Below are 24,586 nucleotides of genomic sequence, written 5' to 3'. Positions count from 1 at the left end.
TACTCCCTGTTTGTGCCCCCTGTTTATTTTGGGAGCCTTAATAAGCAGGAGATAGGCACAAATAAGGGCAACAAGTTGGCAGTACTATAGTACATTAGTGGTTTTAAGAAGCCATTTTCTTTTTTTACAAAAAGAATTACTATGAGTTACAGCGAAATGCTGTAGATTAAAGTTGGGTTGGTCTTTTGCCTGATAGATTAGATAAAGAATGTTTTTATGACTAGGGCTCCGCAATTAGCGCTTATAAATCACACATGAAGGCTGGGTTTTAAATGTCATAGGTGAGAAAGTCCATGAGCTGCGGATGATACTGAGCAAGTGCACTATCATCCATGATGGAATCTCACCTGCCACGCCTTGAACTCAAAGTCACGGTTCACATTCTGTCTCAGTGGCTGGGAAACCATAGGGAGTGCATGTTTGTTTGTACAAGTTGGGTTGAAAGGAGCCTGGTTAATGAGAATGATGTTAAGCAAACACCGTTAGGTGATTCAATCATTGCTGGTCTATGTCAGAGAGCCTGGTAGAGTTTATGGGTGTTCAAGCATTTGTTCTTTGCTGACTGTGTGAGAAGTCTTGGAAAGTAGGATGGCTGATCCACAGCGGTGTGATCTTGATTAGTAGTGTGAGTGTTTGGGGACTCTGCGTGCTGCTGGCCCTCTGAAAGGTATTCTTGGAGAATTGTATGGATGTTCATGCACTTTACATGTTGCTGTCAGCGGAAGGATGCTTTGGAGAGTAGTAAGGTGATCCAAGCACTTTGCCCATTGCCAGTCCACTGTGAAACAGCCTCGGGAGTTGGAACTAGATCTTAGCTAAACTGGTTGCATATTCTGAGTTGAAAGGCTGGTGCAAAGATCCAAGTGCCTCCTTTAAGAGGTAAACATTATTTCCGCCAAGTTGCCAAGGGAAGGTGAAGAAGGGCTGAGAGCACAGGGTACGTTTTAGGACCCCATTTTTCCTATACATAATGGGTGTTTTATCATAGGCACATAGCTGGCCTTAAAAGTGAGCATTGTCTAACAGTTAGCTGAGGGCCTTGAGTTCCTCTATATTTATTTCCCATTTTTTTGTGAGTTATGGATTAATCTGGCGATGGTTGAATCAACTTCTTTAGCATTCTGTAGCTAAACGTTTCATGTTTTGGCTCTGTTGTCTCTTTGATGTTCCATGATAAGTTTTTTGTGATGACAGTCTAAATATCTTGGTTTTAGCTCTCTTGAAGGCAAAGCTATATATCAGGGTAGGGCAACTATGGGAAGCACCTGCTTTAAGCACCTCAATTGGCCTATATGTGACATTTGGCATCCATTCAGATGTAAAAACATACCACCTGGTCCGGCAACACTTCAAATAATAACTAATTGATACCACATAAGTTTGACAGCAATGCCCCCTCTACTTCCTCATCTGAAATATTCTAATACCTGAAACTTATTCTCACCCATCACCAAACAGGTACATGTGGTAACCATAAAAGGTCTAAGACCAACAAACTGCTTCATGCCTGTCAAAATAATCAAGGCCAACTTCCAGATCTTTCAGGATACATGGTGCAATCCGATTAATGTCTCGCCCAGCCAAGGTATCTTCCAGGCTCCTCTGAAAAACAGCACAATTGTCCACAGTAATAGAAAAAAAAATCAGCTCTACCCTACCCGAGCAACTAACCACTACTTGAAATCAACCCTAATATTGTCTGGAAAAGCTCTAGAAAAAAAACACTGTTGCAACTCAACCAAACAATGCAATCTCTAAAGAACACCTCCAGGGCAACTATCAATCAAGACTTAGACCTGGATTCAGCATTGAAACTGCTCCTTTAAAGGTATGGATGACATATTCTATATTCTGGACAAATGTGACTTGTGCATGCTAGTCTTGCAAAATGTATCAGCATCCACCAGTGGAGTCAAGCATTTAAGACAAGTTACAGATTCATGAACACCAAATGGACTTCTGAGAAAATTCCCTGTGTGTCTTCAAATATTTCCTGCCCATAGATCTCTTTTAGTAAAGGTCTGAGATCACACCACCACCACCAAATTGCATTGAAGCGTTACTCAGGACTCAATTTTAGCTCTGACTTTGTTTAATCTATATATGGAGCCCCTCCATCAGTGAATTAGGTGTAAAAACCCAACAACTCATCCCCAAAGATCATCTAAAAACAGCACCTTATTTGTACATTGTCTCTAGGATACATTTCAGAAGTGCCCGTTTAGCATGAACTCCACAAAAATCCATCACTGCATTCAGAGCTATCCTGAACTCAGTTGCAAGATTGGGCCACTCTGCAGCTAGATATGAAGACATTAGACCCAAATTGTCAAATCTCCACTGGTAACCCTCACAGTCTGAAATGTGCTGCATTGTGCATAAATCTATGCACAAAACACCCGGCCCACCCTTATCTCATCTGCTTATCATCTCAGGTGATTCGAGGGGTCTTGTAAGTCAGAAATCCCTTCTTCAACATGCACCTAAATTCAGAACATCCACAGCTCAAAAGCAATCTTTCTCTTGGGTGGCCACCACAGCCTCGAACTCGTTTCCTACCTACCTCAGCCCACTGACCTCGCTCTCAAACTTCAATGAGCAGCTCAAGGCTCACCTTTTCAGACACTTCCTAGACTATTTCCCGTTCTGCCATTCGCTGCAAGGTTTTTGAGCCTGATGAAATCTATGTTGTCTTAAACTTTTGATTCATTGCTACCTGTTCTCAAATGTGTGCAATTTTCTGTTTATTTCTGCCCCCGATGTTGATGTAATCCAATTGTTGTTAACCTCTGCTGTAGTGTAAACTGCCCAAATAACGACTGGTCAAGTGGAGCTATATTAATGGATAAATAAATAAAACACAAATTCACATACTTCGGTATGCAATAAAACAATGTAACATCACCTAGGAAAACATCACATAGCATTGCTCTTATAATCAACTAGTTTCAATCCTTTTAGGTCACGATATGTAGTCACCCCCAGGTGATCTTCAGGCTGGAAGATGATCCTTTCCTCCTATATAGTATCTTTGGGATGAACACAAACGTAAATGGGTTACACAGTCCTGGGCGCTCATCTTTATTCTTCACTGGGCCTAAACCTTTGAGCATGGCCTCATTCCAAAACCAAATATCAACCAATGAGAATGTCCTGCTGAGTCAGTTTGTTTCTTTTCTGCCCTATTAAATGTCAAGAACAAGAACCACTAACTGAATATGCTCTTGAACTCCTCCATCCTTTGCAATCCCATCACCAATGAAGCCTCTCTGGTATCTCGTCATGTGACCACAGACTATTCTAAACCTTACATAGTGGTGGATAGTAATGCTTGAATCAGTCTGAGCTTTTGATGCATTCCATTGCTTTGTTTAGACATGCCTCAGCTTGGTTTAGAGGCATCAATGAAGTGCCGCTTGGAAGTGCATTGAATCCATGTCTCGGCAAACACACTCCACTTAGAATAACTTACTTAGCACAAAGCTGAGGGACGGAAATACTTTAATCATTTCTATCAATCCATAAATATGCTTGCCATCATATGTCAAAACCAACCAAATTTTAATAATCTTTTGCCCTATCTCCAAACAACAGTCAGCTCTGAACGCCTAGTGTACATCTTCAATGAATAGGAACGCAAGCAACGCTGGATTTGCCTGTGCTTAATTGGTCCTCATTGGTGAGGTGCAGGTTGTCCCCCTTGAGATGTATCCACACTATTTACAGCCACCAACCAGCATAGAAATGAAGGATGAAAATGTCTGAATCAATCAGAGACCCCGGCAATTGTTCCCAGTGCATTCTAGTCTGTCATTTTGGCTCATCTGTGACATTACATGCAAGCATCAACCATATAGAAATTAGAAATAAGGTTTGCCCCACCCCAAAATGTATAGTTCAGTAAAATGGTGACACCTTGCCACCTCCAATTGGTGTACAAGACACTCTAGTTATGCCTCTGCATAGTTGTGGTCATCAGTAAGGTTCAGCTCAAATTCCTTTGGCTAAGTTAGCTCAAAGCCCAACGCCTGGCATGCATATGCCTCTTAGGAGACTGACTTAGCACAATAGTGATGGATACAATTTATTGAGTTAATTTGACCCACATTCACTTACTTTTTGTGCATCCAATTTTAGGATTTCATAGCTTGTCTGTACCATTACAAAACAGGGATCAGCTATATTGAAATCAGCCTTGGCCCGGCACCAAAAAAGACAGTGCCGTTCAAAATAATTCTAAATGGGACATGTCCCTAACTTCTTGGGCCTCATCAGTGAGGTGCAGCTAAAATCCATGTAGTGGAGTAAGCTTGGGTCCTACATTTGAGCATTCCTATGACAATTAGGCAACTCAATTAGACAACACAAAAGTGATGGGTGGAAATGCTTAAATAAATCTGCCCAAGTTATAATTACTCTGGATGCGTTCTGGTGTGCGATTTTTTTTAAACTTTGTTTTTTCTTGTGGCATGTCTATGTCGTTACAAGGCATGTCCAGGCATCTGTACAATAGCCTTGGCCCTACCCCAAAAGGGCTAGTCAATCAAAAACTGCTATCCAAAACATAGCATATTTACAGATTGCATGAGAGTATGGAGGCCCATAACATACACAGTATTGATAAAGCTGAGAGACCACGTTTTTACCAGAGTTGGTGAGCAGTAAATAGGTGGCAGGACAGTAATATTCATGCAAGGCTGGATCGATGGATTGTTTTCTATTTGTGTTATTTTGGCTCGGGTGGCAGATGAATATGACTACTGGCACTAGACTGGGAGTCGTCCCGAGCATCTCTGCATGGAGCACCCTCTAGCAGAAGAAGCAAAGGTATAAAGGGTAAGCTGGGTTGAAATGGTTTAGGACAGAGCGATAGTATTGAGAAAGCAACTAGCGCGGTAGAGGGGTCAGTCGGACTCGATTAGCCATGGCCATAGGGCATGCTGGATACTCCCAGTGTTTCTCATCGGCTTCATTGTGTATTTCTTTTAGTACTTTTGCTCATCTAAGGAGCTAGGAGCCCAGTCTTCAATGAGTATTCCGTAAGTGTACTTTTACTCCCTATTTAAGTGTGTAGTGCCCCTGAACTCAGCAGGAGATGCTTTGTTTGTTTTCATTGGCCCCGCACGCTGAATATAAGCTATGGACAAGTGCCTTTGTGGGTCTAGCATTTGTTTACACGGATGACCGGAGCGGAAAGCAGCAGAACAGAAGGTGTAATGCCACTGCCAGCAATGTTAACAGGAGTGTGAGGAACCCCCGACTCTAGCAGCTTGAGCGGGGTGGTTGCCACCGAGGTGTGTGTGCAACATAAAACCTTTCAAAAGTTGTTTATGGCTTCTGTGAGTTTGATCAGAGAGACAGGTCTCTAAACAAAACCTGGTAGCAACCACTGCAAGGCAATAAATAGCAGGATGGAGCTTTGGAGTGTGGCGAGACAGGCCCCCAAGACCGCACAAAACAAGAAGCGGAAGGGAAGAAGGGGGATAAACGGAGGTGTGGGGAGAAAGATACGGAGAAGCGCGGAGAGAAGGATGGATGAAATATAGGAGAAAAGTAAGGATGGACGGAGAGAAGGATGGAAGGATTGATGGATGGACAGAAGGATGGAAAGACAGATGGAAAGAGGGAGAATGGTTGGAGGGATAGATACATGGGCAATGGGAGTGTGGCAAGGAGGGTAGATGAGAAGGAAGGAAGGAAGGCTGGTTGAATTAAGTAGGAGGAAAGGTATAAAATTTACCATTAGGCCACATTGTTTTAAGAATCCCCAGGGAGGCAACAGATAGCGTGCAGGGCTCAGTCGCCTCACTTACTCATTTAGGGGCACATTTACAAGCCCCTTAGCTCAGCTGCCACCGTAGCATCATTTTTACGCTACCGTGGCGCTAAACGGGCTCCCACCCTGCGCCATATTTACAAAGTGGCACAGATGGCAGTGTGCCACTTTGTAAACTCTTGCCCTACATTATACCTGCACCAGGTGTAATGCATGCAAGGGGGCGTTCCCCCGCAGGGAGGCCCAAAATAATGGCACAGTGAAATTTACAAGATTTCACTGCACCATTCTAGCCTCTTTTTTATGGGTGAGCACAAAGTGCTCCGTCCATTCTGTAATCTCTCTTTGGGCTTCAAACCACGCCCATGCCACGTCAGTCACTTACATTGGTTTGTGGGCTTGCCTTTTAAAATCCGCTTGCTTTCATTTGTGAAAGGCATGCATACGTCATGCCTTTTCCGGTGTTTAGCCCACCTACACAGCACAGGTAAAGTACCAAAAACATACGAGGCTCGATGTTTTCAGCCAGAAGTCCAGACTACTTTATCTGTTTATTTTATGCGCTGCATTTATCATAGCACGATCGCGCTGCGTTTTTTTGCTTTACCTCACTAATAGCTCTAACTCGAACAAATGCGAGACCCGTTGCATTGAAAATGCTTGTTTAATGCCTGCAGGCTTTAAAATGACGCTATGCTATTTCCTATGGGCTGCCCGAGTTTTGCTGGACTAGCGTTAAAAATGTTGGTGCTAGTCCAGCAAAGCGCCACAATAGAACAAACATTTTGACACTATTGTGCTAACGTGCGCCATGGTGTCCTTTTTTGTAAATACAGCGCTACCATGGTGTTGTTTGGCTGACACAAGGAAAAGTGGCACATCAAAGCCGATACGCCAGTTCCTTGTAAATATGCCCCTTAGTGCCACTCGGGATATGGCTAAAAGTAAAGCGTATTTTATCATTCTAGCTGCTCCTGCACGTTTCTAATCGGTGAAGCCAAGAGGAAGAAGGTAATCACCTTCCTATTTTTGAGCACCCAGAAGCAGCTCCAGACAAAGAGCGGGCTGGGCCTAAAGTTTTCTGTACAGCCTGTGCCTGAAATTCCGGGAATGAGTCAAAATTAGTCACAAGGTAAAAACAAAGCTTTGTGGGTTCGAGCGTCTGTGTCTGCTGGGGAGGTCCTCCAAAGACCTAGGACCATGTGCTCCCCGCGTCATGGCTGGCCCTCTGGTGGCAGGGACCCTGGCTCCCTCCCGGCTGCCTCTCTGTAACTTCCTTTGCCTTTCCTTACTTGCCATCCAGATCCTATTTCCTGCCCCTTCAGCAGAGGCTCGCAGCTGGTTTCCTGGCTGAGTAATGACATCCTCAGACATCTTTTGCAAATCGCACGTTTGCTGCTTCCCTAGAGCCAGGATTCACTGCTGGTCACGCCGGGCACCGATTTTGGGAAGAGCATCCTCCATGCTGGAGATCACAGTAAGGAACATAATTTGTTTTTCGCTCCTTTTCACTGTATCGTTTTACTCACCCTAAACACAGAGGTGTCAGGAAATCCTACAAGTTCAAGATCAGCCACGACGCAAGAATGAGCGCCAAAAGATACAATGTGTCTATGATTTTTTAACCTGTGCTGAAGAATCTACCAGCATATTTGCTTTCCCCTATGCATGTATGTTAGACAACATTCTAGGGGTGATTCAACAGCGCTCTTAGCCCTTCCTCCATTTATCAAAGCCTCTTCTATTACCCACCATGCTCTAGGTCTGTCCAGTGCCAGAATGCTCGGCCTCAAACTACATGCTTTATGCCCAGGAGATGCTTAAGTATCGCTGTAGCAGTTGACAAACTGCATAATTCAACATGAATCTCCATTTTTAGGTCCTGAAAAAGTGATTGCCTAAGATCACACAAGTTGGCGTCTGAAAAGTAAGCACTAGAACTACTGACGTTTTGATCCTAATTTGATGAGTTAGCCCATAAACACCGGTTCTTCCACGCGTTTACGGTTCCTGCATATTGTATGTGTTGGTTTTAATGGTAAACGTGACGCCAGAGGCACACTACAGATCGAACACATGGCGCCTTGAGGCGGCACATTGTAGAGGCGCTCTGCTTTATTGTGGAAGTTACTCGCGCCCTAAGGACCCCGCGTACATGTTCATATTGAACAGTTGCAGGCGCATGACCGGGCTCTGTCCCTGCACTCCAGCAGGAGTCAATTCACACAGCATTACTGAGGGCAAATGTATGGCGTGTAGAAGAGCACATAAAAGGTTGAATTATTATTCTGATTTTAACTGGGAAGATCGAAAGTAGTGGATATTCTGGAAACTGAAGTTACGCGTTATATGGGTGCCCGAGAGAGAGCAAAGTGACACTGCAGAGGATGAGGCGCTTTTTGCAGGCCGGAGTGTTTTCAGTTCAGAACCGCAGTGGGTGCAGCAGGCTCTTGCTAAGGTACATTAACGGGGTTGTTTTGCCGCCTCAATAAGAACAATAGTGAAATAACGCTTGGCTCTGGGACTGCTGGAGAAAGCTTGATAAAGCCATCGATAAACAAGCATTGGCAAAGCTAATAGCTTTCGCCTTTGTTTTTTATTTTGCATCCTATCTTACTAATTAACTGGATTATAAATATGAAAAACATGTTATAATAATGTTTGTTTTAAACTTGATAAACCTTTGATAGTTTGTTGTGTTTTATGTTGGATTATGAAACAACAACATAAACAACCATTAACGGTTTATCAAATTTAAAAGAAAAACTATTATAAAAAATTTCTAATATTTTGTAATCCAGTTTGATAAAAAAGAAGGTGAAACCTATCGGCTTTGCCAATATTCTTTTGCAAGTTTTACAGCGCAAAAACGACCCAAAGGTATTGAAGTGCTTTACATGCGCACCAGTTGCATCACATAAGGACGCATTCATGTTTTTTAAGTGATTTGCCCAGAATCATAGAACGTTGAACCGACGCCGAAATCCTCAGTTCCAAAATCGGCAGTTCTGGCAGTTATGCCACGTGATAAAATGAAACACACCTCGAAATAGACTAAACATCAGTATTGATCCAAATGCAACCCTGTACTATTCCATTGCACTGTTCATAGAAGTAACTTTGTGGTACAGCGCTATAATCGTTTACTGCTGGCAGGCTTCTGGCTGAATACAGATCCATGCCTTTAAGAGGTAAAATTAAAGGCACCACTTAGGAAGGTTTTCCTGACGAAACGCATGCCACCAGTAGTAAATTACCCTCGTCAAACACAATGCAGAATTGTGCACAGCACTGAAGTGTGTGTTTAGAAATCTGTGTCAAACAAGGTTGTTAAATACAAACAAGGGACTCGCAATGCATTTACGATGCAAGAGTATCTTCAGAGTGTGGGGGAAAAAAGTACCTATGGAGTGAAAGCACACTGACCTGAAGCCAGTGGCAGTGACCAGAAGAGGTACTTTGTCAAGAATCCACCCGATGGCATAGACAGCAGGACAACAAAGCAGCAGAGAGCAGGAAGTGAAAGGACACAACGTGCTGGCCAATCAGATGCACGTAAATTAGAGCAACGTTGGACTAAACCAATGGTAAGTTCAGGTAAGTAAGGGGCAGTTTCCAAGCCCCCTTTCAGGTTTGTTTTATTAACAAAAGATTTCGCAAGCACAACATGCACGTGCGTGTGCAGACAAAACCTAAAAACTTTGCCTCTGCCGTTTAATGGCTATTCTCCACAGCAAGGTTATTATTTCGTCACAACCGACCAAAAGTCTCCGATCTGCGGCTCATGTAGAATAACATGTTAATGACCTTTCCACTGAAAATAATGGTGGATTGAAGTGGACTCTAACAATTGATTTTAAATCCAAGGAGGTGAACCTAACTCTAGGGTTTCCCTGACATATGGCCACCATGACCCTCGCCTATTCCAGCAGCGCCACGGTCCATTAGAAGGGTGCCTGTAAGTGAATTGTTGTCTGGAATCTTCCACTTCCAAGCGCTGCATGGAGGTCTCCCTCCGCCACCACAGAAAGCTTCCTAGAACACACCCAAGGGTCCCAGGTAACCCTTCCTGAACCTGGGGCGGATTTGACTCTTGCACCTTTGTCAACACACAAGAGGGAAGCAGCTCAAAGGCTGGCTGGATTCTGAAGGCCTACTCTCCCACTACTTCCTAGACAGGCATCCTGAGGGATGTGAGCTGGGGTATGATCATGAGACCAAACCTTCTCTGGAAACACAGGAAAGAGAAGCAAGCAGCCATTGGGAAGTCGGCTTCTCGACCTCACTACTTTCTGTCCGAGTTATCTTTGGGATTGCACCTACAAGCACACACAAATAAGCAGAGAGATATACTGGTTGATCGCTAAGTTGAGGGATTCCTTCTCTTCTCTTCTCTTCCCTTCCCTTCTCTTCTCTTGGTCTTGTAGCTAATTTTTCGGCAGTTGAATCAGGAAACATAATTTCTGTTTGTAAAAATTTAGTGACCTTGGGCAAATCAGTTCATCTTCTTGTGCGAGGACCCACTGTCCTCGGAGAGTGGAAGTGCTTGCCCTCAGTAGGGAGTAGTACACAAAATAATACAAATTACCAGTAACCTCAACCAGATGCAGAAGGGGGCAATGAAACTTGATCCCATGAATTGAGCATACATCCTTTGTGGTACATAAAAAACCTGGTCGAAATAGAGAAGTGCAATTGGCAAGGTTAGTGTTTACCTTCAGTTTATGCTGGTATTACCTGCTCAGAAGAAATTCTGAGTGGTACATTCTTTTTTCGAGCTTGTTGGTTTCTTCCCAATAAGTTTGAAATTTGAATATGCAAAAGAAAACAAAATTGGCAAACAGATATAAAATAAAGAAGTGTCCCAACAGCCCAGCCATACCAGCTCTGACACTGTAGTACACTACCTTGTAGGTGGCGGAGCACATGTAAAAAGGAAAAATGCTTTCACTCACAGTGAAAAGTAGCCAGTGGATGAAGTGGGCTGACCTACTGCCTTATCTTGCATGCTACGATGGGCAGAAGCAAAGCGTAAATGACAGCTGAACAGGGAAATGGATAAATTAACCAACTTCTTCTTTAATCTCTTTCCACACTGGGAAAGAATGGAAATTTACTTTTGAAAAGGGCAGAAGTTAAACTTTTTACACAGTGGGAAAAAGGGGTTGTAGGGAAAGTGAACTTGCAAAATCTCATTTTGCATGAACAAATGTACACATGCATATTTGCTCCAGACCTACTTTTGAAAGTTGTAAACCTGCACTAATGCAAGTACATATATAATTGATGCACCTTTGTGACTTCATTTAATAATTGATTGTTATCTATGTCTGGCATTAGCCAATACCTTTTGTTTTTATTAAAATTATTTTCATACACGTATAACTTCATATATGCTAACTTCACTCTCTGTGACTGCATTTTGCACTCTCAAAAGGAGCATCTATGCACACAAAGCAGTTTCTTTGGTGCCAGGGCAAAATGGCAATGTGTGTTTTATGAGAAGAAAAACATTTTGCTTTTAGTCAATTTATTTTATTGGTGAGGGCACAGCAGCTCCCACAACAATGTTTTACAAAAACCAAGTCAAAACAAAACATGCATTGACAAAATCAAAAGGCTGGTAACTACCACCAGACCTATTGTCTTTGCCAATGCTTGCTTATTTTCATGTTTCCTTTAATCTTGCCAACATTGGTTTTACACTAATTTTCTATTATGAATATTTTTTGGGAAATACTAGCTTGTATTGAACACATTTTACTAAATGATTCCTCAGAGAAATGGTACCTAAACTTGCAGTTTAGCAAAACATTTTTCTTCTAGTTGCTATTTTTGTGTATAACTATTTTTGAAAGCAAAAAATGAATCTTGCTTTCAACCTCAATTAGTATTTGCACCTATTTCAGAGAGCACTCCGAGAGCATTATAGCTAACCTCAAATTGTTAAACTTTGTAACGTGTGTACTCATTTGCGTACTGGAACCACTGCCAGTTGAGGTGTTCACAGTATTTCCTTAGAACGCCCACCATATTAATAAAGACTTTACATTATGAACCATAAATACAAGTAAGAACATCATATACATTACGTACAGATCTTACCGTAACTGCAGAGAATGCCCCTGCACAGAACTATAAAGTGGTGCTGTGAACTAACAGCCAAAGGGTTTGTTCGGCAGGAGGTTGGGCCTACTTGCCAAAATGACAAAATAAACATGGAATCTTGTTGTTTTTGACCCCCTTGGGATAATATTTCCGGTCAATCTGCAGTCCACTTTTTATTATTTTGTGCACTTTATCACTTGGCAAGAAAGGCTTTTTTTTACTTCCTCTATTGAGACAGTTTATGTCAATTTCGTATTACGATGGCCTTAGATTTTTGCTTTCACTGGAATCACAAGGGGTCTACTTTGCAGTTTTAAACTTTGTTAGGGGGGCACTTTTAATAAGGACACGTTATGCATAATCGAGGTCCTGAGGTCTGTATTTTACTGCGTTATTTTCTGCAATTTGTATTTGGTATGTGATTTTAAATTACTTATTGCATTTTATTTAGAGTGTTATCAATGTTTGTTACGGGGAGATTTAATTTTATTTGGTGGTTTTATTCAGTATAGAGTATGTGAGTATTTATTGTATGCTTTTATGATTTTAACAAATCGAATCAAGTATTCTAGACTGACTGACTGACTGACTGACCCCAAACAATCTAATCCCTAGCGTGGCACCACCTATACTTATATTAGGTTAAAAGAGATTCCCCATACGCAGACAGGTGCAGTGAGTGACTGCATCTGCCTGCAGGGGAATGTTTTTTCTTTTGTTTGTGTTGCACAACCAGTGCATCTCCTAATGGCATTTTTAGACCTCGCCTAAGACAGTGCATTCACTGCCTGTTGGAAGATATATTGTTACCTTACAGTGGGCTAGAGCCCCCTACTGCTTCCCATTGGTTGGCGTTATTGCCCCTTTTATTTCCTTGCTTCTTATTTGTCAGCTTCTGTGCACTTTCCTTCATCTTGTGGTGTTTGTCCTTCTCCTAGGGCAAGGACCTCTTACTTGTGTCGGTCCACTGCTCCCTTTTCAGGCGCGACTTTTTTCTTGTTGGCTAAGCTCTCTACAATATTACATGCATTTTCCAGCTATCTCTCCATGTACTTTGTGTTCCTGTCGGTGTGTTTCTTCCCCCGCCCACCCTACCTCACTTGCCTTTAATTGCTACCTTCCTGTCCGCTCACCTTCTGTTGCTGTTCTTGCTTCCCCACCCTTCTTCCATTGTCTGTGTGTTTCCTCATCTTCTGTTGTCTGTTTGCTTCCCATTACTTGCACCAATAAATGTGAGAATATATATTCACTGTTACGTCCTGTGGGGAAGGCCTGCCAGATTATTTTTCACAGGGTCGATGTTGAGGTTTCCATAAAAGAACATGAAGGCCTCTTCTGCAATCTCTGATACAGCCGCCCAAGCTGTGGAGTTGTACCCCGATGTCCGCCCCATCACTGCAGCGGGTAAACTGTCTCCTTCACTGGAAGGCACTCTGGAAGCACATGAGTCCTTAATGCTTGAGCTCAGGACGCAGGCATGTGAAGATCTTTTCATTGCTGTGGCCGAGCTATTGCAGCTGCTATGCTTTTTAACTAGCTTTTACCTTATTTGTTGCCGCTGTATTTTTCCTGTAGGCCATAAAAGGAGCGGAAGGTTGTGAAGCCACTTCCTGATGCAACCAGCAGTCTGTGACAGGATTGTATAAAGTTCTTTACTCACATGCCTGTCCTAGTTGTGTTTGTTTAGAATAAAGCTATACAGCGTATCCCGGATACATGACAAATTACGTTTTTTTAGGATACCCACTGTCTATAAAAAATAAGTTCCATTTAAAGGCAATATATGAAAATTTATTTTATGTAGATATCGTGAACAACTTGCATGGGTACATCCAATATTTGGAGGACCATGGTTTACAGACATGCCATTTCACAATCAAAATCTGAATCTGCCCTGCCAGGATTCAAACCTTTCACCTGCAGGTTACATACAGATATCAGCAAAGCATTTCCAGTCCACTGAGCAGTTGACATATTTCCATAATCACAGCACATTCCTACTGGAACAATCTTGCATGAAAGTTTTTACAGAAAAGGGTCTTCCCTGCCTCAACAGTGTCCTCTAAATCTAAATGAGAAGACGAAAGCCTGAATGTTTTCCAGCTGCAAATGGGAATAGACTCACCACTTGACAGTGGGACAGCATATTTGTATTCTTCGGACATCCTCTTTTTCCTAATTTCATCCCTTTTGTGTGAGAAATATTTTCTAATTGTTTTTGTAATTTGCTCCTAAACGTTCTCTGAAGGACATGATGTAGCATTTTCGCTACTATTTTGAATTACTGCTATTACCATTCTAGAATTTTATTTGGACGATCATTTTTCTTTGATTTTTTTACTAACCCCATTTCTATCTGCATGTCTCTCTTTCCCTTTGCCAGCCTCAGTCAGATCACCACAGCCGTGCAACTTTCTCTCTCTTAGCCTGCACTAGAGTCCTTGACTCAGTTGAGTTGTGTTCTGTTGCCTAAGCTTGGTTGTCTCCCTTGTTTGAGAATTGATTCATTGTAAATTGCTCTCGGTATTGTTGATGATTAATTCAGATGGAGCTCACAATTTTAAAGAAATCATTAGTAACACTAAAGCAAATTAGACGTGCCTGCAATGTGTCAGAACTTGTTTAAATGCCTCGAAATGTCTACTTATCTCCCCATATTCTTGCAGTTAAAATTTAGGGGAAGTGTTGGTGCTGCTAAGGCCACTAAGGTTTCCTTGCCTAGACTCTACTAATTCTTGAACCAGATAACTTTCCACCCAGTGACTTGATATAGGATCTTGTATACAGAACAGATACAGTAGTAGATACTCTCTCCGGTTATGGGGATTAGCAGAAAGTGAGATGCATTTCCTGCTGGTGTAGGAGTGAGTGCAAGGCTGAATATTTGTTTACTACATACTTTGTCAGTGACACAGAATCTGCTTTATGTCCTCAGCACTACAGTCTAATCCGCAACCATGGACAATACCAAGACCTCACTACTGGACAACATGATTGGCGTGGGCGACATGGTCCTGCTTGAGTCACCTGAGCTGAAGCCCATACTTGCAAATCTCGAGGAAAGGTTCAACCATGATGAAATCTATGTAAGTACAGATGGGGTTTTTGGAAGCACCATGTGAAAGAGATCAGTCAGGCTATGAATGGGCATGCAGCAGGTTGTTGCCTGGTAATCAATCAATCAATCAATCAATCAAGGTAAGTGGGTTGAAGGTGACTCACTATATGTGAAGTAGAAGTTTGAAGTACCAGTTAACACATTTGGGTATGTAGTTAGTTACTTCATGGTATCAAGAAATATGTTGAGTGATATGGTTTATTTATACATATTTGCAGTTATAGACGGCGGCTGGCTGTTACTTAAAATGGGGGGAGGAACAGGGGTACAATTATATTAAAAGATAAAAGAAAAAAACGGCACTTACCTTTGGGGGGATGTCCTCCTCTCGACATATCTCCTTCTCTCCTGGGTCCAATGCTCGATTGGACCCACGAAACTGCACTAGCCAATCCTGGTGCTGCTTTCATGCTGGTAACCAGTATGAAAGCAGCCTCAGGATTGGTGGGAGCAGGCTGTCTCAGTGCTCTCGAGAGCGCTGGAGGCCTGTGCTTTCTATAACCCAGCTGTCTTAAGACAGCTGGGTTAGAGATGTTTAAAGTGTGCATGCCTGGCTGGCCGTCGCAAGACGGCCGGCCAAAGGGACATGCACACTTTAAACGAGTGCACAGTTCTCTGGTGCCACTCTGCAGCAATTGCCACGCCCTGTTCTGACACTCGGTTCAGGGTGGGGCGCTGAAAAATAAAATAGTAATAAACGAAGTTTATTACTATTTTATTTTTCTATCCCGGGGGCATTTTACTAAGCGGGGCGATGCTCCTCTGTCCACGTGGAGGGGCAGCCCCTCGTTATAGAGCATAATTAATTCTGAATAGTTAATTACAGGTGATTAAGGAATACAGTATCTCTGGATTCTTTTACTTGTGGAATGTTATAGGGATGTATGTGGTCACTGAGTAGTGGCCACAACTGTTAATAAGGGTATGCAAAAGGAATTTCAATTTTGTGGGAGGCGTTGCTTTAGAAAGAAGAAATCATGCACAAAATAAGGCTGGGTAGGTAGAAGAGGGCATAGATAGAATGCAGAACAAATGGCTGAAAGATGGAAGGAGCTAAAACTCACTGAAGTGTTTGACCAATTGCCCGAATTGATGGATTATATCCTGGTTTGATCAATTAGGGAACACATGAATGCTATCATGCTTTGACCAGCATTGGAACCACAGTTGGATGACTGCTGGAACCCATTAATGAAATCACTCTTGGGTCAGTGCTGGAGCCAATGAATGATGGATTCCATGTATGATATCCAACTTTGGTCCATAATTTCTCGAATGTGTAATGCCTCCATTTTATTATTTCAGTAACCAGAAAAGAGCATTGGTTATTGTTCAGGCCATGGACAATTGTTATTGCTCAAACCAGTGAATTATATCACACTATTGCCAATACTGAAAAAAAAATATATATCATGCTTTAATTGACAATGTAACTCATATATTCTTAACACTCAAATAACTGCTGGAACCAACAGTTGATATAGCGGTCGGTAATATTATGGTATTACTGCCATTTATCATGAGTTGTTTGCTTAGAAACTGTAGTGCCCGTATTGTATAATACCATTCTTATGAAGGAAATAGATTCCAGAAATTGCTAAACAAAAGAACAGATGCTCAGAAGGGACACATTAAAGAGGGAACATGCAAAGTGATAAGATGAAAAGAAGTGGATGGAGCACTGAATCCCCACATTTCATGATTTATGTTTGGGTTTTTGTAGGAGACAATATGGTGTGCTTGGAATGGAATGTATCATTACAGTATAAAATGCAAAAGTCTTGTTATGCAGTGATGATTGTAAATGTTTATTGGTAGTAGAGCACTCATGATCCTTCACTGCTCTCCTGTGATGAGGCCTAGAACTGGTCATTTGTACTTGGCCAGCAAGGATGATGGAAGAAGTAAGAAAGAGAAGTGCCCCAACCAACCAATCAAGAGTAGAAGTAGTACGTTATCGAGCCATGCACAGTTCACACTAAAATAAGATCAGATATTGATATGTAAAACAAGACTCTGGAGATAAAATATGGGACTTTTCAGGGCCCAGGGGGCATCCAGTGGTTGCTGGGCCTCATTTTTAGGAACTGGTGTTCTTTACCACTGGTGGCCTGGGATCCCAATACTATTGGAACCCCAAGCACCCCCCCTTCAATTCTGTCATTCGTCCATGACAACTTTGACACCCTGATCAAGGTTTCTACCCAGAATCGTTCCTAGACATGCAGACACTAGTGTGTGTTCCATTGGTCCAAGACTGGGACAGTTTTCAAGCAGCGAATTATATTTTGTGTATCCCTCCCAGACTGGTGAAGCCACAGTCTTTGGCTACTATGGTCGGCATGAAGGAGGTGTAGGATTGCAATTGTCTGACAGAGAAATGCAAAGCAAGGGCACAAAGGTGTGAGAGACTTCCTCAATCATCTGCCTCTAAGTCCGTTGGGATCCCGCTACTAGGGGAAGAATGAATCTGGAAGAGGGAAGGGATTGCCCTTAAACTTAAAAGGGACCTTTGTCGCCCTCTTGTCTTTAAAAGAAGCCTAGTCCAGGTCAAAGAACCTCATAAATATTCCTATAATTTCCTCCCTGCTTCGTCAGCGCCCTCTGCCCCCCCACACAGAGGTAATCCAAAATGGATTTCTGTCTTCACACAGTAAAGCATTGCATATGCATTCCATGCTTATTATATAACACACTCACTGTCTCTCTCTTACAAACACACACCACTTATAGGAAACATACAATCCCCCTGTCTATAGATCATTACCATAGTTCTCCGCAGATGGCTTACATTGTGTGACTCAATTATGTAGGCTTATCACACATCAGAGGTTCAAGTACCAATGGTCAGAAAGTGAAGCTAGAACGTTTCACAGACTCAAACTCATTTTCCTAACAATTTTTTAGTGAGATGAAGAGAAAAGGAAGTTATGGGAAGGGCTGAGAGAATTTCTGAAGTCAGTCACCATGTACATAACGTGCCTTTGGAATAGTCTGTATTTGAGAGAGACGTATAACTGATACAACTTTCAGTTAAAGATTAAAGCAACCTTTTTCAATCAAGTGTTGAAAAGAGAATCACTTCCTCTACAATAGCCCCCCTTGCGAACAATCAACAAACTTACACTTGACTTGGACTCTCTTCCTTCCGAACAAGGAGACCAGTCACGGTTTACATTGAGGCAAATTGATTATATGCCACTAAAAATGTGATCACATTACTAGCTTTCCAAAAGCAAATGAAAAACGTGCCCCGGCTTTAACAGTAGGTAAACAGGAGGAAGTTAAGTTACTGCAAACAATGCAAGAATTACCATATTTATACTAATCTATGTGAACTAAGGAAGAGGGAAGAAATCTAACTGAAGAGCGGTTCTGATATCCCCATGGCAAGGCTGTGCGCAGGCTCACTCTTGCTTGTCCTACTCTTCAAACCAATGTTGTGGATGCCTGGTAGTGAGCATGACATCACCGCGGCCACCAAGCCTGCCACCGCCTACCTTCTTGGCCTACCTCTTCCTACTGTTTCGTCTTCCATTACTATCCCGGGCACCAAAAGGTGCCCTTTCTGGCCCACTGCAACAATCCCAGGCCCCACTCACCTGTTCCTCATTAACCATCATTCTTCAAATGCCACCTGTCCTACCACGCTACTGGAAGCATCGAAACCCACTTGGTGCACAGGGGAAGGCAAGAGAGAGGAATCCCTCCTCTGATAACCTACCCCAAATCTCTCTAGCCTCCCAACTCCACCACCCGCTCAGCCAATTGGCTTGCTTACCCCAGTCGGCTCGTACCAAATGCCTGAAGTACCCGGGCTGGAAATTTACTTATATGCTTAGAACAGTCAGATACAGGGATTGTAAACAGTGCATTATTTGTATCATGTGTTCAGTGCTGCAAGAGACACAAGCTTCACACACTTCCCTATTTGCACATAATGTCTAGTGTAGGCAGACACAAATTGAAAAAAAATAAATACTGCATGCAGTGACCTTGATGGAGAAATGTTGCCTGCAAATACTTCCTGTCATGTGACATGCTGCCTGTTTGTAAAGTGCCCAAGCTCATTCTAACCATACCTAAAATGGTGAAGGCTCGCATTCGTGAATTCCTGTGACCTCAGGAATAGATATTACTGAACTTAAACATACATATACTTGTGAAGTTGCAGAAAATGGCAAAATTGTGGTTGTATTTCATCACCGAAAAGAGGCCATGTGGGGCATTTTCCAAGCTTACATTAAGGCTCATGGCACTCTTGCTACCCCACTGCCATATTAGGGACATGGGGCAGGGGGCCCTGGAAGAAGTTCCCTGCTGGGCCTGCATGTGGCAATGGGGTATCAGCACTGTGAGACCCTGCCCTCCCCAACAAGCAGAGACAGACCAGGCATGGGCGACCTGGTGTTGATGCCACCCTCTCTGCAGATTGACACTGCTGCACCATGCATCATACAGCTGTAAAATATGCCTTTCAACTACCACAGTCTCTGAAAGTCACCAGCCCTGAAGCTCAGTTGTGTGACTAGTCACGGGCCCAACTCTCTCACTCACTTCCCATAAAGCCTTTAATTTACTTTATCCTTTGTTTGGATGTAGATTTTATTTTTATTGGTTGGAAAAACTGGTGACCATCCTGGTTTTTTTTAGGTGCCGTCCAACCCTTGTAATCAGTTAATGTTTATTTAGTGAGTGTCCTGTTTTCCTGTGATTAGTTGGAGGTAAAGTACCCTGATAATTTCTTATTAATTATACTCTTGTGTATCGCACATTCATCCAGAAGAAATCCACTGGTGCGTCTATCTTGTTATTTTTCGGTTTCCTTTTATTTAGATTTTTCATACTCGGTACGTACAGCCATTTCCATAGTATTTACAGAATTATCCATAATAGGCAGATACAGCAAACACGTGTTTTGCCCCGTTATGATGCCTGTTCGGTTGGGGCTTCCTCAAGGCTGAAAAGTTTAAGAACAGTGATAGTTTTATTAACCTATATGGGTGTTATTAAACTTGTCATAACACAACCTGTGTATGGAAAGATGAACCGAAGTGGTATGGTCCAGTTGTGTGCAGAAATTAAAAAGTCCACTGCGGGAGAGGGTGTAGATAGTAAGATTCCCACTATTAGGAAAGGTGCACCAGTGAACCAGATATTAGAATGTCCAGTTTGGATTTTAATTGGAGAACAAATTTAGAAATTACACCATGTGGAAAAAAGGGAAAAAAAGAAGCATGCTCGCGACTTCAAAGAGGAAAAAAACAAAGGAGGGTAGGGATTTCAAGTGTTCTCTTAAGCCAAAAAATATTTTGCATGGAGTTAAATAGCTATAGAATATGCCCAGAAATCATACTCCAAAACCTCTTGGTCACACTCAATCTAGGCACATTTTCTTCATTACATGAGTCAAACATGAAGCTGTAGTATGGCAAATGTATGATGTTATACAACCTGTTGTCAATACATCTGCATTTGCTATGTTGTTTATGAGCCCGTGTGAGGTGAGTTACTGGTTTCAAGATAAAGGCCAGATGTGGCTCTTTACTCCACAGAAAATCAGCACATTTTCTTTCAGAAGTTTGCAGACAGGAGAACTGGTTTGGGGTTGCTTCATTTTCAAGTAGCTCTTTATGCAGTTCTGTAGACACAGCCTTTCTGTAGTGTGATGCCCCTCACAGCAGGGTAGTCTTTAGCCTGGAGCACCCACCGCAGAGACACAAAGAGGTGTCAACTATCTGCAACTGACTATGAACGGCTACCAAGACAGTGATCAGGAAAGAGAGAAATACTGGTCTCACCTAAAGGACCCTTCTCACTCTGAACAGCAGAGAGGGCCCTTCACCCCCCATCTACCAAGTGAAAGTGCTACAGGAAGGACTTAATCTAATTTCCGTAGGAGCCTAAGTCTCCTCCCTCATACATCATGATACACTTCCACTGTCTGTGAAACAACATCACCCCCTTCTGGTAGACTGGAACAGACTCAGGATTTCCAAAGTGGATCCCACTGGCCTTCATCACACATCACTTTGCTCATACACAAATGCAATGCATATGCTATAGTAGTCTATAATAGACACATACACAAATAGGGACAATATACACTTGGATGGGATTAGGTGACAAAACCTGGTATAAATCAGACTGCACATTAGTGAGACGCCCTCAGCTAGTGCCAAATAACCCATGTCTGGGGAGTGAAGGAAAAAGCTTTACTTACAGAATAGTGATGAAAGCTCTTTATATGAGACCTTTTTTTCTGCACCTTCTTCCCTAGTGCAGCGTACAGACCCTGTACCAATTTTGGGACTCACCAGACTATATTTAAAAGGGCTGTTCTAGACTTGGCACACAACAGGCTAGGGCTCTTAATGTTTAAATGATGTGGACACACGAAATCATGTGTAAACTGTATGCCACAAATACGGAGCACTACATATAATGTTTCTTTCTAGAGCTTATATCCTCTGATGGCTTGGTATCTCAAAAAGTGTTCCCCATTATACTCCTAAAACCGTGCATGAAAAATTTATGTTGATGTACTTCCCCTTGATTCCTCTTTTTTCTTTCTTCAGTGACACTCTTCTTACCTTCCATCCTCTTCATGCCTTCTATTTCTGAGTATAGCCTCCTCTCAGTCTCATGTCTGTCTTAATCATTTTTATTGTAACTCTGCAGTTAGCTGATACCTCATGTCATAAATCACAAGCTTTCCTCTTTACAACCATATTCCTTTAAACTAACACCACCTAATCTCCACCACCCTATCTATTTTACCAACCATCCCCTAAAACCACTATACTATATCACAAAGTAACTTGAGCTTATGAATGATCTAGTTTTCTTAAGAGCACATGACTAATTGCAATAACAGCAATAACCACTTGACTAACCACTAACCCTGGTTTCCAGAGTAGTTTGCTATTCCCTGTACATCGTTTCAACGCCTTCTCAGTGGTCGGAAGTGCTATATAAACACAATTACAGTACGACATATCCTCCTCACCCATTCTAAATTTGTTCAAATTATGTCATGGATGTTACTTTGTATCATTACAAGATTGTTTTGATAATACTGTTTTTTTATCATGTTTCTTTATGTTTTCTGTCATTTCCTCACCCAGACTTACATTGGGGACGTGGTCATCTCAGTAAACCCGTACAAGCCACTTCCCATCTACACACCTGATCATATTCAACAGTACAGGAACTGCAACTTCTTTGAGCTGAAACCACACATGTAAGTATTACAGAGGTACGGTCCTACCCTGGGGTGTAGTGGAGCTCCTTGGGGAAGTGGAAGGAATTTACTGGGAGGGAGATGGCAAGAAAACTTCCTAAGAAGCACTGGGGATAGGAGCCATTAATAGACGTGCTCTCCAGCTGTCCTAGGTCAAGTGTGCTCATCCAGTCATGCTTTCTGTGTGCATTTTGGTACTTGAAGGTTTGCAGTTTTCATTATCATTGCAGGATGGCAAATGTCAAAAATGCAAAGAAAGACTAGAGATTATCGCCTCATATTTGAAAGTTCCTAATATTATTAATAACACTAGAGGCAGTGAACAGCTCATGAGAGCTACTGAGGGTAATGCAAACATTTATCAGCCATCAGTGTACAACTTCATTCTTACTGCAAACCCAGGAACTGTTCAATTCCCTGGCTATTTTCTTCATCGCAAAGTCCAAAACATTAGGCAGTTATTAAAATGAAAATGTGGCAAGTACGCAGTAATCCAGCATCCTTACACAAAAGAAGATTCCTAGCAAGTTTGCGTGTGCTCTACTGACTCCCAATGAGGTGCCCTCATCATGACTGGAAAAGGCACAAGGCCTCTGTTATCCTACTATCGCATAGACTCATTGGCCAACCAGCTGACCTCTTTCATCAACAGCAGTTTCACAGTAGGTAAGGTCCACAGGCCCCCTAATCACTTCTTATTTACATCCCTCCTCAAAAAGAACACTGTAGACCCCAATAACTACCATCATATTACAGGCCTCAAATGTAACTAAAAAATAAAATAGTCACCTGCCAATTTCAAGAATACATCAAATCACGCAAAATCCCTGCAATGAATCAATCCAGTTTCAGACCCAAACACTTCACAGAGACCATCCTGGTAAGCATGAGTGATGGTCTTCAAGGACTAGCAGATGATGGCATCATGAGCCCGCTGTGCTGAATTCAACATAGTTGACCACAGCTTTCTGTTACATGGCTACCGAATACCAACACCTCCTGCCTGGCAACCAGATGGTTTAAATCCTTCCTTGAAGAACACAAATAAAATGTGAGGAGGGAAAAACTCAAATCCCCTGGCCACAAAGCCAGCTGCAGAGTTCCACAAGTCCCCTGCCACTCCCCCAACTATCCCTCTCTTTTAATCGCTTGGTAGAACTTCTAATGGACCCGGTCTGCATCCACCACAGCAAAAGAATAAAAATCGTCAGGCTACGGATAACCTCATACTCAACAGCTCTAAAGCATAAGTGACAGTCGAATATTCAGCACTCCTCAACAACAGTATTGACACCCTGTGCTCGCACACCACATTCTGTGGGGAGTGTGTACCCATCAAAACCCTCAGAGTGTTTTGGGTTGCTGACCTCAGCCTGAAATCACAAGTGGGATTAGTAGCCAATCCATATTCCCACCAACCAGGGCACTATGAACAAAAAAAATGTCATCCCCTCTCAATCATACACCATTGTAGTTTGGTGCATGGTCAACTCAAGAGTAGACTATTCGAATGCTTTGTGCGTTGGGATACCAGCCTACTGAAGCAAAAAGGCTACTGAAGGTGCAAAATACTCCAAGGAGCCTAACTTTTGGCCTGTAAAAAATACTAACCAACAGCATCTCACCTGAAAAAACCCCACCTACAATGGCTCCCAGTAAAACACAGGACTGCATTTAACATTCTCTGTTTCACATGCAATTTCATCTGAGGAATAGGCATTAAACAGCTGCAAAAAATATACTGTTCAGCCACCACAAAACGAAACCTACCCTCGGTAGAAGGTCGTCTCCTCGTCACCCTTGTAAACAGGTGAAAACATCTGGGTTACTGGCAGTTCTCAGTCCCAGTCTCTCAACTCTGGAACACAATGCCCCAGCAAATCCACTATGTCCACTGATGCACTTCGGAAGAAGATTTGACACTCTTAAGTTTTAACCCAGTGAATTATCCCCAGTGAGCCCATTCTTGATTTTGACATCATGTCTGCCCCCTCGCCTGCTCTACCAATGCCATACAGGCCCAGATAGTGTAACTAACGCACTTAAAGTGCAGACACAATTTTGTGAAACGTTATTCTTGGTGGAGCTGCTGAGTCCTTGCCAATTAACAGAAAATGTTGTCTAAAAGCAAAAATATTTATTGTTCTCAAAAAGCAGACATTGGCTTATTAGTCTCTGGTTATCAATTTAATTACTCTGTGAGTGGATATGTTGCTTCTGAAACAGCATAATTCAGTCGCTCACAGTGAGGTTTGCCAGTGGCTTACGCTGCATAGTGTAGTGGGGGGAAGAAAACGGTGAATGGCAAGGCAATAGACAACTGCATGAAGAGTTCTAACAG

General features: G+C 42.4%; 1 protein-coding gene across 2 annotated transcripts in view; it reads left to right on the top strand.

Annotated features, from left to right (window-relative positions):
* Positions 1-24,586, top strand: part of MYO1A (myosin IA) — a 239,212-nt gene that overhangs the window by 16,654 nt on the left and 197,972 nt on the right. Inside the window, exons 1-3 of one of the 2 annotated variants that reach the window (XM_069230772.1) lie at positions 7,121-7,253; positions 14,820-14,970; positions 22,130-22,245. In XM_069230772.1, coding sequence (XP_069086873.1) covers positions 14,842-14,970; positions 22,130-22,245 — 245 coding nt within the window. In that variant the 5' untranslated portion in view covers positions 7,121-7,253; positions 14,820-14,841. Of the gene's footprint in view, positions 1-7,120; positions 7,254-14,819; positions 14,971-22,129; positions 22,246-24,586 lie in introns of those variants that run through there. The other variant, XM_069230771.1, reaches the window with a different exon arrangement.

This window comes from Pleurodeles waltl, chromosome 4_2, assembly GCF_031143425.1.
Source record: "Pleurodeles waltl isolate 20211129_DDA chromosome 4_2, aPleWal1.hap1.20221129, whole genome shotgun sequence".
NCBI lineage: Eukaryota > Metazoa > Chordata > Amphibia > Caudata > Salamandridae > Pleurodeles > Pleurodeles waltl.
The sequence above is the reverse complement of the archived record's forward strand: the minus strand, read 5'-3'. Positions and strand labels throughout refer to the sequence as shown.